General features: G+C 41.9%; 2 protein-coding genes across 6 annotated transcripts in view; one reads left to right on the top strand and one right to left on the bottom strand.

Moving 5' to 3' along the window:
* The window catches only part of tfb1m (transcription factor B1, mitochondrial), a 24,134-nt gene extending 17,329 nt beyond the window's left edge, over positions 1–6,805 (top strand). For both annotated transcript variants that reach the window (XM_031847263.1, XM_031847264.1), the window contains exons 7-8: positions 4,634–4,761; positions 5,746–6,805. In XM_031847263.1, coding sequence (XP_031703123.1) covers positions 4,634–4,761; positions 5,746–6,016 — 399 coding nt within the window. In that variant the 3' untranslated portion in view covers positions 6,017–6,805. The remainder of the gene's footprint in view (positions 1–4,633; positions 4,762–5,745) is intronic.
* Positions 6,806–9,879: 3,074 nt separating this feature from the next.
* The window catches only part of tiam2a (TIAM Rac1 associated GEF 2a), a 77,357-nt gene continuing 74,148 nt past the window's right edge, over positions 9,880–13,088 (bottom strand). For all 4 annotated transcript variants that reach the window (XM_031847102.1, XM_031847105.1, XM_031847104.1 and 1 more), the window contains 2 exons: positions 12,262–12,416; positions 9,880–11,921 (listed from right to left, as the gene is read on the bottom strand). In XM_031847102.1, coding sequence (XP_031702962.1) covers positions 11,224–11,921; positions 12,262–12,416 — 853 coding nt within the window. In that variant the 3' untranslated portion in view covers positions 9,880–11,223. The remainder of the gene's footprint in view (positions 11,922–12,261; positions 12,417–13,088) is intronic.

Genomic DNA, 13,088 nt, shown 5'->3' with positions numbered 1-13,088 from the left:
CCCCCCCCCCCCCCCCCCCCCCTTGCTTTTTCTCAGAACCTACCATTATGTAAGCGCAAGTATTGATGGTTCAGGTATAGCACGGTGGCTGGTGCCCCCGGGGCCCCTGCCATCTCGACATGGCTGCGCTTAGAGGGACATGACAAATTAGTGCTCGCACACCATTGGGCGAGAACTCACCAAGAAAAGAGACGTTGGAGGTGGAAATGGGGAAAGAAAGAGCTGGAGAACCGCAGGGCAAAGCTGGAGTAATAGAGTGCTGAGCTTTGGGAAGGTCAAACGCATGAAATATGGTAACTCACAAGTAATATAGATGTGTGACTATTGTACCGAAGTGGGCCAGTAAAGGTCTTGAGTTGCAGACAAAGAGCAGACGTGGGATTTTTCGATAGAGATCTCCTTTACATCTCTCTACCAGGAGAATCTATGATACCTTCTTTTCACAGTGATATGCAAGGTGTTGCTTTATCCGATTATTTAGTGTGACATTCATAAGGAAGGAAGCAGATTCAAAGTCTATGTAAATGTTTAAACTCTTTTCTAAAGCTCTGATCAAATTAGCCGGATTTAGAGAGCCCGAGCAATCATTTTCATGAGCTTGAGTATTGATCCTTACGTAACAGTCTAATTTAGAAGCCTAATTAGTGGTAATGATTCACTGCTAAATATGATGGTTTGGTCAAATGATGACATTTCCAATCTCCATCTGCTTTGTTGGTACGATCCTTCCAGCCACCTGTGTAAAGAAAAGGGATGGGGGAGGGTAGGAGAACCTGAGTGAGCTCGAGATATTAATGTTGTCAAATAGGGTCAATAAGTCAGTCTGCAGATGCAAAGTACATTAAGGGTTTTTCGGGGTTGGGCTGGCGGAGGGTGAGTGGGAGTGAAGGCATGTTCACAGCACCTCAATGGAGTAGCCAGGTGACGGGGCATGATTTAAGATGGAGTTTCCTTGCATGTTGAGGTTATCAGGGGAAGGATTAATGGCAGGGAGCGGGATATATTCCGGTGGCGCTAGTGAAGCCGTGTAGCAAGGCCATACATAAATCATAGCAGCAAAGTGACTTGGACAAGATGATGGCTGAAATGCCGCTGCCTGTATAGTCCCAATATCGACTTTCCCCCCCCTTGCTCCCTTCTTAAATCATGAGGCGCAGAATATAAATGGCCCAATTATTCCAGCAGAAACTGAAATTAAAGACATTCTTCTTTTTTTTTTATTGCTTCTTCCTAACAGACGGTGGTGTGATCTCGCATCACCAAAGACTTATTGTATTTTTTGCAATACAGATCTAAAATCTCTGAATCAGAATCCTAACGTGTTGATGTGACAGGCGGAGGGATTGATTGTCACATTACACGCTTTTGATCTGAACCAAATGATGCAGCCACAGCTCTCAACGCCCTTCAACAACACCTGCAACCTAGCCTTTATATTTAAAATGCATTATATGTTAACTTGAAAGGGTTAGTGTATTAATAATAGAGTAATCATACAGAAGCCGAGGCTGTTACCAACGCTACAAATAATACATGAAGTCATTGTTCAATGTTAGATTGTGTCAAACGTATCAAAAATCAACATTAAAATTAAACACGAAGTTACTCAACAGCTGTTCAGTACATGCACTTACATCTTCAACTCATAACAACATTCCCTTCGTCCTCCACGTCAGACCATCTGATGCTGGACCCAGGAGTGTTAAGCTGTCTCTGCTCCATTGTTGCACAGAGCCTTCGGGGCTGTTGGGACAGCCGCTGCCGTCCCATTAAAAGCCACTGCGGCAGGAAGCTCAGACGCACAGGGATCTATAGATCTGATAAGAGATAGTGCTGCAGTTTACAAGGGCTCCCAAGCGGTACCTCAGTTGTTCACAGAAAAGAGGAATCTAAACAGCTCATTGGAAATCCTTCACGCGTCTTCTTACCACTTAGGTTTTCCTTCCCCAATCATTGATGCCAGCCCCCTTTGCCCAGGACAGCAAAAGGCAGCTGTGGGTGAGTCACACAATCCAGGAATACAATCTTCAAGGAGGCACGAGGAGCTCCTTAGGGCATATAGTTTCAAACAGCAGGGTTGTTGAGCTGAATTACATGTCCCGTTATGTTACTTCAGTGTATGTATATGTTTGCATGACTTACAGGGGGGAAAGAAGTCTGCGGGTATGTGTTATTACAGGCTCGACTTGCCTTTAAATCTTAAGTGAACATGTGTAACATTCCCATTCATGCACCTGTGTGCTTCCTTCCTTACACAACTTCTGTCTCCTCTCATTTATATACCTGCACATGTATAGTATGCAACATCTGTCTCATCTGTTGTTTGACTTCTCAGCTTCAGCGTCCTTCATCCCACTTTCACATCTCAAGTTATTTTCCAATCAGATGGATACGTGAGCTACTTGTATAGATGTTTGTCATCATTGTTGCTCGCTTTTATAAAGAGTCTCTCAGTGTCTCGAAAAGCACTCAAAGCCAAAAAGCACTTCAGGGCAATGAGAGGTATTATTATTAAGAATAACACTGCTGATGTTTTTCCTCAGCGGCCCTATTGTCATTGTGCTCAGGCAGCCAAAGTACAGTCCCTCACAGTGCTCCCTCAGTGGGGAAGTGAAGCTATTACCATCTATGGAAAGACATACAGGCGACTGCACCGCTCTGCCGCCCACTGTCTGGCTTTGCCATTGGTTCGCACACAGTAGAGTACCTCTCTGATTGTGCAGTAGCCCCTTAAGCTATGACTTGCAGGACTGAATGCCATTATGTGAGAAACCCTTGAAACATGAGGGTCTTGTTTGTTGCGCAAACACACAGATCTAGACATTCAGAAATAGTCTTTGAATGTATTTTAGTTCTTTTGATCCCATCACAGCGCTCAGAAGATAGACGGTAGATGATCCTTTTAAGGGGAACTAGCAAATAGAGTGAAGAGAGAACGTGTGGATGTATATGTGCCTGAAAGTCGAGTGATCTGAGAACGAGAGTTCGGCTCTGCTAAGTCTGGCACAGTTCCTTCAACAGTGTGTCAAGTCAGCTTAGGGCTGACTCCGGAAGGATTGGGAGTCAGCAGCTCGTGAGGAACAGCAGCTAAGGTTACCACCACCACCACCACAGGTCCTTTACTGTAGATCAGTGATTTACAACCAGGGGTACTTGGACCCCAACGGGTACTTCAGTAGTTGCCGGTGTTATTTTTGAAAGCCTGTAGATTAGCAGTTTGTTGTTTTGCCATTACTTTCTCAAGGAGTTAAAGCAGTTATAATAGAATTAAGGCCTTTTTACACCGGGGACAAAAACAAAGGAATTGAAAGGAAAATGTGGAATTCTTAAGCAAAGACAATGAGCTCATAGGCCGCCATAGCTGGTAATAAGATAATATGGGCTGTGGGCTACCAAATGGTTTTGAAGCTTCATTCACAACGTGGACATTCAACTTTCTCTTTTTAATAACTTTCAGAAACAATGCGTGTGATAGTCCTCTCTCCCACTCTGTCCCTCACACACAGCCACGCGGTCCTTGGTCTGTGATCGTGTCAGTCCAGAAGTCAGAGATAGAGGAAAACATTTCCATGCAGGTTTTTATCTCACCAAATATTCTGCTTCAATCTATATTTGCTGCCGTGCACAGACAACAAATTCACTGTGTGCTCTCTGGCACTCACCTGTTTACACTTCAACTTCTTCGCCGGATGTTGTCTTTATGTTTGTTGTATTTATATTTCTTTTGTTTCATCAAAGAGGACACTGATTTGCGAGATCAATTTCTAAATTGTCGTGTGACGATATGAACAGAAGGACATTGAAGTCTGAGAAAATCTATTGCTTACGTGAGCAAAAGTCACTTTATTGGATGGCTTGTTCTTATCAGCATCTGGAATTCGCAGAACTCGAAACGGCTGCGGAAAGAAAAAAAACGCTGCACTGCAAACTACAAACAAATTAGCATTCAGTGTGGAATGCCTCATAAAGACAGATGGGCTCAAACTTATATTGTGATTTCTTTCCACACAAAGTATTCTCGTTTGGTCTGAAGAGACCTTAATTCCTGGTGCCCGTGTCCACCGAGTGTCCCATGAAGCAGGACATGAGCTCTGTGACTGCCTAACGTACCCGTCACTGGATCCATATGCCTTCATGCTGCATTGGTTTCCCCTGTAGCGGAAACAAAAAGACAGTGGGATGAAGAGGAGAGTGCCACAGTGAGTCAGGCAGGTATTAAGAAACTCAGTGATGGTGCAGGGCCATGAGGAGAGACGGGGGGGGGCTCAGTTTCTATGGTCCATCGCACAGGTGTTACTGTGGCAACTAGAACCGACTCGCCAGCCAGCCATGCTGCGTCATCTTATTTTCAGCCTTTCCTCTTTTCTTTTATCCCGGTGTATTGATCCCTTCACCTCTCCCTCTCCCTTTGTGCAGCTTTGTATCTCTCTTGCCATTTGTCAGCCGTCCTTTTCTCTCCAGTGTTTTACTCCACACTTTGCATTCTCCTCTCTCCTCACACCTACCTGCTCCTTATTCTAGCCACTTTCTTCATTGCGATGAGCTCTTTGCAAACTACATTTAAGATATCTCTTGCTCTCTCCGTCTGTGTTTGTGTTTTTGTGTGTGTGTGTGTGTGTGTGTGTGTGTGTAGGTGGACGTGGGAGTAGTTCACTTCACCCCTCTGGTCCAGCCCCAGATCCAGCAGCCCTTCAAGCTTGTGGAGAAAGTCGTCAGGAACGTTTTCCAGTTCCGCAGGAAGCACTGCCATAGAGGAGTAGAGTAAGCACAGTTATACAACTTGATGTCGCTTTCAAAGCCTCCGCGCTCTCTTTCCTCTCACTCTTTTTTACTTTTTAATCTTGTCTCATCCTCATCTGTCATTCTCTCTCTGCATTTTTTATTCCCTGTTTTCTGACAGCTGCGTCTTGATCTCATCATTAATTAGAACGTTTTTTTGATTTGTGTTTCTCTGTCACACACACACACACACACACACACCACTCTGACAAATAATGGCACTACATTTGAGGCTTTCTGTTCTCTGGACAAGTCTGAAACGTCGGAGCACGCTACGAGCTCTGTTGAAAGCCACTAGCGACAAACCCACACGCCCACGTGCATGTGCACGCTGCCCATCGCCCCCGCTAGGAACGTGTGTGTAGGCCCGGATAACAAAAGGAACATTGGTTGTGCGGAAGAGAGCAGCAATTATGAGTCATTGAGGTGGCATAGGAAGACGAGGCAGCATATTTTATGTAACTACAGCGGGTCGGCGGCAGTGGAACCAAATTGGAGAGGAGGCACCAGCGCTGAAGCGCCTACAAAGCATCTGTACTGTGGAGTGTGTGGAATCAGCTATTACTCACCAACCTGCAGAGAAAGAACACCGGAAAAGAGGGAAATGTCATTCGAAATAAATGATCACCTTTCTATATTGAATGTTTCGCGGAGCTTTTCAGAAAAAAAATGTAACATTTAAATTATAGCTGCTGTCTTAATGTCGGATAACTTTGTGTCCGTTTGAGTGTCTACAGTCCTTGACTGTGGAGCACGGCAATGGAACAAATTAACAATTCATGAGCAGCTCTAGCCTTTTGTGTGATTTCAATTAACTTCACACATTTGAAATAATCACTGAGGGACAATTTCTTCCTGCTTAAACTTGATAACACCATTAATCTTTCATGATCATCAAGCTATCAAAGTGACCCCAGTGGAGGAATGTGTGCGATCATTTCTTCATGTCTCTGCCTCACTTTTCAGAAAGTTGTTCCCTGAGGCGTGTCGTGTTGAGATGACACAGGAGATGATGCAGAAAGCAGACGTGGACCCCACTCTACGCCCGACGGAGCTCACCATACCCCAGTTCAGAGCCTTAGCGGAGGCCTATGCTCATTTCTGCACACATGAACCCAGTCTCCTCGGCTATGAGTTCAGAGAGGAGCTCAGACTGAAGAACCTCGCCAGGCAAAGGAATAAAACAACAGACACATTTATGGCCAAGCCAACCGGCACATCACAGCAACCCTGCTAAATAAAAGAAAGTATATAAACCAAGAGAGGCCCACTAATAGCCTCTGTTAGCACAGGGAGTGCTCTTAGCCTTGACATTTCCACCTGGCATATGCATGCATTTTTAAAACGTTTTTTCCCTGCACCCAGGGAGCAGTAGGTAACTTGTTATACTTAAAATCCTGGGACAGACACAAGGCACATAAAGATCCTGGGTGGGTTGGATTAGCTCCAAAAGCTTGCTCCAGGATGGGACAACTCAAAGCAGAGTCATGTGTATTTGGGAGAATTAAAAAAAAAAAAAGCATTCTAGTTACCCACAGTAGGTCTTTAAGAGTGAGTATCTCTTTAAGTCCCAATTTTTATTTCAGATCCAGCGCGCATAACATCTTGTCCTGTGGGACCCAAAAGAACCGTCAGCGTTTTCAGGGTGATTTAGGAAATGGGAACAACATGGCAGCACCATATTCAGGCCGTTTCCCTTCTCTAAGCACTGAATTGTTTCGTCACTTGAGAGACGGAGCTTAAAGGGAGGAGGAAAGTGCTGGAAATGTTTCACCTCCAGAAAGACTCTTGTTGTATTAAAGAAATCTACTGTTAATGCCTATATTTATTTATTTATTATATCTATATATTTATATATAGATACATCTATATATAATAAATAATACAATCTGCAATAAAATCTAACCAATTTCCTTTTTAAGGAATGATGTCATGCCTCATGCAGCATTTATGACATGTACGTATGTTTACCACGGTGTTTTTTATGTCAATAAAAGCGTCGTTACAATTTGAAATGTTCGTTTTTGAACGCTAGAACAGATTATCACCAACAGAACATGGCAGGGCTGTTGCCTGCCGGTGTGGCAGATGGCAGGCTAAGGTTGACTTGCCAGAGGGAGACTCCACTCAGTTTTGATGATTAGTGGGTGTTAATCTCCAACCACAATCAGGACTTCATCAGATTTACATGGCAGATAGGTATGCAGCACTGCCATGTTGGCAGCGGTGATGGTGTGTGTTATCAAGAAGGCTCTGTGACCCTAAAGAAACACGAGGTGGTTTTGTGTTATGATACAATTTTATTTTCGGAAGATATTTGTTATGCCACCTCAGAAGACATTTGTTTGTCTGTATAATATCTTTTAAAGGTGCCCATTATTATACACATAATTGTGGCGCATATTGCCTCTCAATGGCTAATAATGCTAACAGTGCATACAATGGCAACAGTGCTGACGGCGCTCACAGTGTTAACCTGAGGGGCGCTACGCTTCTGCGACGACATCAGCTGTAACCACCTTCTGAGAACAGTCTAGAGCGGCGGCCATGAGCGAGCCAGTGGGGCATGCTCACATGCACTAACATGCACTAAAAGGCATGCAGGCCGGCCCAGCTCTGTAAGAGAGGCTGGGATCACAGCACGCACAGAGGGAGAGCGACTTCATTCACTGCGCAGGCAGACATTACTCCACTATATCTTTTCATAGCAAATAGTAGTTTGCTGCTATGTTAGTGGTATGAATGTTGAATAGAGAACCTTTAAGCACTACTATCCGTTTTAAAAACCTATACTTAACACTTCAGCTGCCTGCTCTACATAAATTCATGCCAGAGTAGTAACTAAGGTTACTGCTCCCTGAAGGGTTCATTGCTTGTACTCATGAAATCATTGTACTATTGTATGTCATTAAAAATTCATAGTATACTGTGTATAAGTAATGAATAATAAAGCTAATGGGCAGTATGTCGACAAAAACTCAAATTATCATATTCCTGAAAAATCAAAGTATAGCATGACAAAAATGTCAGTGTAGAATGTTGAAAAAAAGTAATAAAAATGTCATACTGTAGCAGGTTGAAAAAATGTCATAAAAAAGTCTTATCATAGCATGTCGAGAAAAGTCATGGTATAAATAGCATGTTGAAAAAAGTCATATTATAGTATTTCAAAAAGTCATGAAAGAGGCAGAAAGTCATTGTGTAACATGTCAAAATTGTAGCATGTCGAAAAAGTCTCAGTATAATATGACGAAAAAAGTCATAGTATAGCGTGTTGAAAAAAGTCTTATTATAGTATGTCGAAAAAAGTCTTATTATAGTATGTCGAAAAAAGTCATAGTATAGCGTGTTGAAAAAAGTCATAGTATAGTATGCCGAAAAAAGTCTTATTATAGTATTTCAAAAAGTCATGAAAGAGGCAGAAAGTCATTGTGTAACGTCAAAATTGTAGCATGACGAAAAAAGTCATAGTATAGCGTGTTGAAAAAAGTCTTATTATAGTATGTCGAAAAGTCATAGTATAGCGTGTTGAAAAAAGTCTTATTATAGTATGTCGAAAAAAGTCATAGTATAGTATGTCGAAAAAAGTCATAGTATAGCGTGTTGAAAAAAGTCATAGTATAGTATGTCGAAAAAAGTCTTATTATAGTATGTCGAAAAGTCTTATTATAGTATGTCGAAAAAAGTCATAGTATAGCGTGTTGAAAAAAGTCATAGTATAGCATGTCGAAAAAAGTCATAGTATAGTATGTCGAAAAAAGTCTTATTATAGTATGTCGAAAAGTCATAGTATATGTTAAAAAAAGTCTTATTATAGTATGTCGAAAAAAGTCATATGACGAAGTCTTATTATAGCATGTCGAAAAAAAGCGTGGAAAGTCACAGTATAGTATGTTGAATAAAGTCATGAAAAAGTCATAGTATAGCATGTCAAAAAAAGGTCAGAAAAAAACCCAAATGGCAGTAATACTGGAGTTATGCACCCAAAATCTTATAATTTTAGCTCACCTGGTAGAACAAATGTCCCATCTTCAGGTATTTACACAGAACCAGAGGTTCAAAACCTATTTGTCCCTTCTCTCCAAAACTTCTCAAAGTATTGTACTACCCCATTACATAAAAATATAATCATTAAGTCAATAATAGCCTGTTAATGTTCAGAATATCTTAAATAAAAACTCACAATATACTATATTCAAAATACTGTCTTTCTCACAATGACAAAACAGGTGTCCAAAAACATCATTGTGTAGTATAGCCAAAAAGTTATAGTATATAACTGTAAATTATATGTATATATGTATATAATTGTATGCTTTAAAAAGTCAGTATCATATCACAAATATTACAAACTTACTATTATTTATAACTGTACCATTTTATTTATTATTTTTATTATTACTAGTTTGACCAGGTTTTAGCATGAAACATTATCGAATAATTACCACTCATGTCCATATTTTCTGCCATACAGCAAATGTTTTATGGGCTCTCTTTAAGCACCATAATTAATTAAAAATTTCCATTCACCTGCTATTTGGGTAATGCCTCATGTAATATGATGTAGTGCCAAAATGTCAGCAGATGTTTCAAATTAAAGCTGAAACTATACAGCCATGCAGATAATTGGGAAAATGATTGATGAACAATCGTCCACTCACCAAAAATCCTTTAATTGATATTTTGGGTAATTTCAGACCTCTAGCTTTAATATGAAAGAAAATAAGGTAAAGAAAAACAAATGAATCGTCCTTGTGGGGATGCTAAATGTGCTCAGCCAATTAAACATGTCAGAACACGAAGCTTGCTTATTTTAACACAGTCATCACTGTGTATAAGATCCAAGCATTCTTCAAATAATGGTGTCCCGCTTCTGTCAGACGCTTCGTATTCTATTGAGGATATACCTTTTCTTCCAATATCTGAATTTCCTATGACAGCTAATCAGAGACTGGTGGCAAGTCAAGCTGCAGGGACCGAGCCTGAGATAAGACACCGACGTCCCAGCACTGCTTCACCCGTCATGAGAACATACAGAACCAATAAAAACTCAACTGACAGACTTTGAAGGCTAAGCTGAAAGCATTGCTCCTCCAGGCGTCATTCACAGATAAAATATTTATTTATAAAACAATTCCATAAGAATGGGGCATTCACATTCATTGGTATGCTAGCATTAAAGGCATGGCAACGTTGAGTTGAGAAGGTAAAGTATGTGATGTTGGTTTGCCTTCTTTATAGTACCTCAACACGTACTTTATGATATGGCAAACAAAAGATTTACAAAAATATCAGCTGCATTTATTGCCAATTCCTGCCTTATTGTCTTACCTGTACAGTGTCAAGTATGTATGAGAGAACACATAAATGTTTCAAAGATAGAAAAGATTATATATACACAGGACACAAACATAAACATTATTGCAGTTTAAATCGTTCAATTAAGCAGCCAGACCTCAAAACACTTGTACATTCCAAAGCATATACTAGAAGTTTAAAGGAAAGACTTCCAAAATCCAGTCGGCAACATTTAAAATGGAGTGGAATAAAAGTCAAGCTGTATTGCATCTTTTGTATTTACTAATGGATCAAATCTTTAGTCAACTGTTCAAGCCTTCACTCACAAAAGTAAGTTTGCCAAACTATACTGTACATAGTCAAACCTATTAATAAATAAAAAAACAGCATTAAACATTAAAACCTGTACAAAAAAATATTATTTCAAATATATAGGCAAACATTGTACTTTAGTGCACAAAATACAGCAAAAAAAAAAAAAAAGCTTGGGGTTTTATTTTCAGGCAGTCGGACATGACCGCCACAGCTCTTTGGGTGTATGTTATTATCATGTAATAGCCCTCACTCAGTGCCTCTTTTCAGTTCATATTTTGCAACTTATACTAAGTGGGGACCTGACAGTGTTTGGTTCTGTGACACCGAATACTTTACCAGAACCCATGACCTCTGTGTATGAAAGCCTGCTGCCTGGGCAAGCTGTGCTTAAGCACCAGTGTGGCTTCCTCCAGAAACTTCAGTATCTTCACATGACTCTATATGCAATGTGGACTTTTAACTTTAGGGACTGACAGACTGAGGCCGTTCTCCCCACTCTTCATAGGCATGGTCGAAAATCGAATAAAAGCTGCAGATGAGCTTGAGCTGCAGGGGAAAAATAGGATGGAATACATCACCCAGACGGTTCGTTGGGAGGAGGCTGAGCTGAGCAAACCGCTGTAACACATCAGATAATTTACTCCTAACTTTAAGCAGGCAGGTGCGTGGCTTACTAAATCGACTTCCGAGTTTAGGCACAGCTTCAAAGCCACACTGGTAGCTGGTTTCCCCTCTAATGACGCATGGGCGCATTTGGTTCGTGTCTTAAACTTTATAACCATTAACTTGTGGCCCTGGTACAGTACAGTTCTGCTCCATCCATCCAGTCCCCTATGAGGAGGTGGCGTTTCCAGCATCTGTGGCACAGCCCTCGGCCTGGTCATAGAAACAGTCTTCATTCACTACAGAAGTCAGACTTTGGACACTGAACTCTCTCTCCAACGCGTTGAGGTCCACGACCCCAGAAGATGATGCTGCATCTGTCTGGCTGTCAAGGGACCTGCTGTGCGCTTTCATGTTCAACAGCGCACCCTGGCTCTTCCTCAAACTGCTGGTTTTCCTCTTAACAGCACTGAAGTGTCCGCGCATCAGTTTGGGTTGGGTCTCCGGAGTGTCCCCCACGCTCTCGGGTTGAACACAGGGAGCCGGCGCAGCATCCTCTGATAGTTGAAGTTGGAGGAACTGAGCCTCGATGGCGCTAGTTGGGGAACTGCTGTCTCCACTGCCCCTCCTTGTTCCCCCTTCGCTAAAACCGTCATCATCCTCGTCACTTAAAATATCGGACTCTTTCACAGCAGAGGTGGAGCGAGGGGGTTGCGAGTTGGATCCAGGTGTCCGAGACCAGTTCTGCTGGACAGGGAGGAGGACGTGCGACTCAGAGGAGGTGCACGGTGGAGGAGCCCCGGACGAACTGTAGGTCCCACTGCTCAAGCTCCCCTCGTCCGAGTCTGGCCCAGGCTTGGGACACCCGGCCTGGGCGGAGAGATCTCCGAGAGGCTGTTTACACAACCAGGAAGCCCTGGTGGAACCTGGTAACGAATGCGGAGACGGAAGTCAGAAATGCCCCTCTTATCGGAGCAAAACACTTGCAAGCTCAGCCCCTTTAGCATTTCATGAGCTAAAAAGTGAGATACGATTACCTCTAAAGTACATTCATACTTAGCATTACACAGTTGATGATTTCTAAACTACCAGATGGGAAGAATCACTCTTCTGACCTATGTGGACATGTTTTTATAAGAAAACTTCCCAGGAGGCAGTACCTGTTATACCAAACCAATGTTAAGTTTTATCCATAGATCAATAATTGAAAGAAATATCTCCTGTATAAAAAAAATAAATATATATATATATTTTCTGAAGGCTCACCTAGCTTGACAGAGGGGGGCAAGGTGCTGCGCAGGGGGACCAGTCGCTCCTTACAGCTCCTCTCTAGCGTGTCCTCGCCCCTCATGTTCCTCCTCACGTTCTCCCGGAGGATGGAGCGGACCACCTTGATAATGTTGACCTTGTTCTCTGGCACACTGAGGAGGACACAGAATAGCAACATGAGCACAGGATATGCAAACCTGATTTCAGAGGCTAAATATAGATTAAGGGGATTAGAGAGAGTTCCATTGTGTCCCCAGTGAAATGGGTGGTGTAATTCATTAGGAGTGATCCCAATTTCACCAGGTGTCACAGGACTTACCAATTGGGTCACAGGCTTTACTCAAAGTACCATCCCCATGTAGACACATGAATTGTTAAATGCTGAGACAGCAACAACAGGAACAAAGGATCCATGGGGAAACAATGCTAAAGTGTTAACTATACTCTGCCATATCTCGTTTCCATGATATGAAAACAAAAATTGCTTTACAAGATTAAATTATTGAACAAAATTAGAAAATGAACAAAGAAACAAAATAAACCATTGTATTCTCTAGTCCATATACATCGTCTGTTTTAAATCAGTACGGCTATAGTTCGACATGTTGGGAGGTAATGATACCAATCTCCTTTTTGCCTGTTGAATGTGAAGCTACAGACAACAGACAATTTGCTTAGCTAAGCACAAAGACCTCCTTTGCTTAATGTTTACAAAAAACATTCGTAAATACAAGATATATATAATGTTAATTAGTAAGTTTTAAAGATGCCGTTGGGCATATTTTTGAGCTGCGGACAGAGCGAGCTGCTTCCCCTGTTTTCAG

The sequence above is a fragment of the Anarrhichthys ocellatus genome, unplaced genomic scaffold (genome assembly GCF_004355925.1).
Source record: "Anarrhichthys ocellatus isolate YVR2014 unplaced genomic scaffold, GSC_Weel_1.0 scaffold7, whole genome shotgun sequence".
Classification (NCBI taxonomy): domain Eukaryota; kingdom Metazoa; phylum Chordata; class Actinopteri; order Perciformes; family Anarhichadidae; genus Anarrhichthys; species Anarrhichthys ocellatus.
Note: the sequence above shows the minus strand (reverse complement) of the source record. Positions and strands in the feature narration are given on the sequence as shown.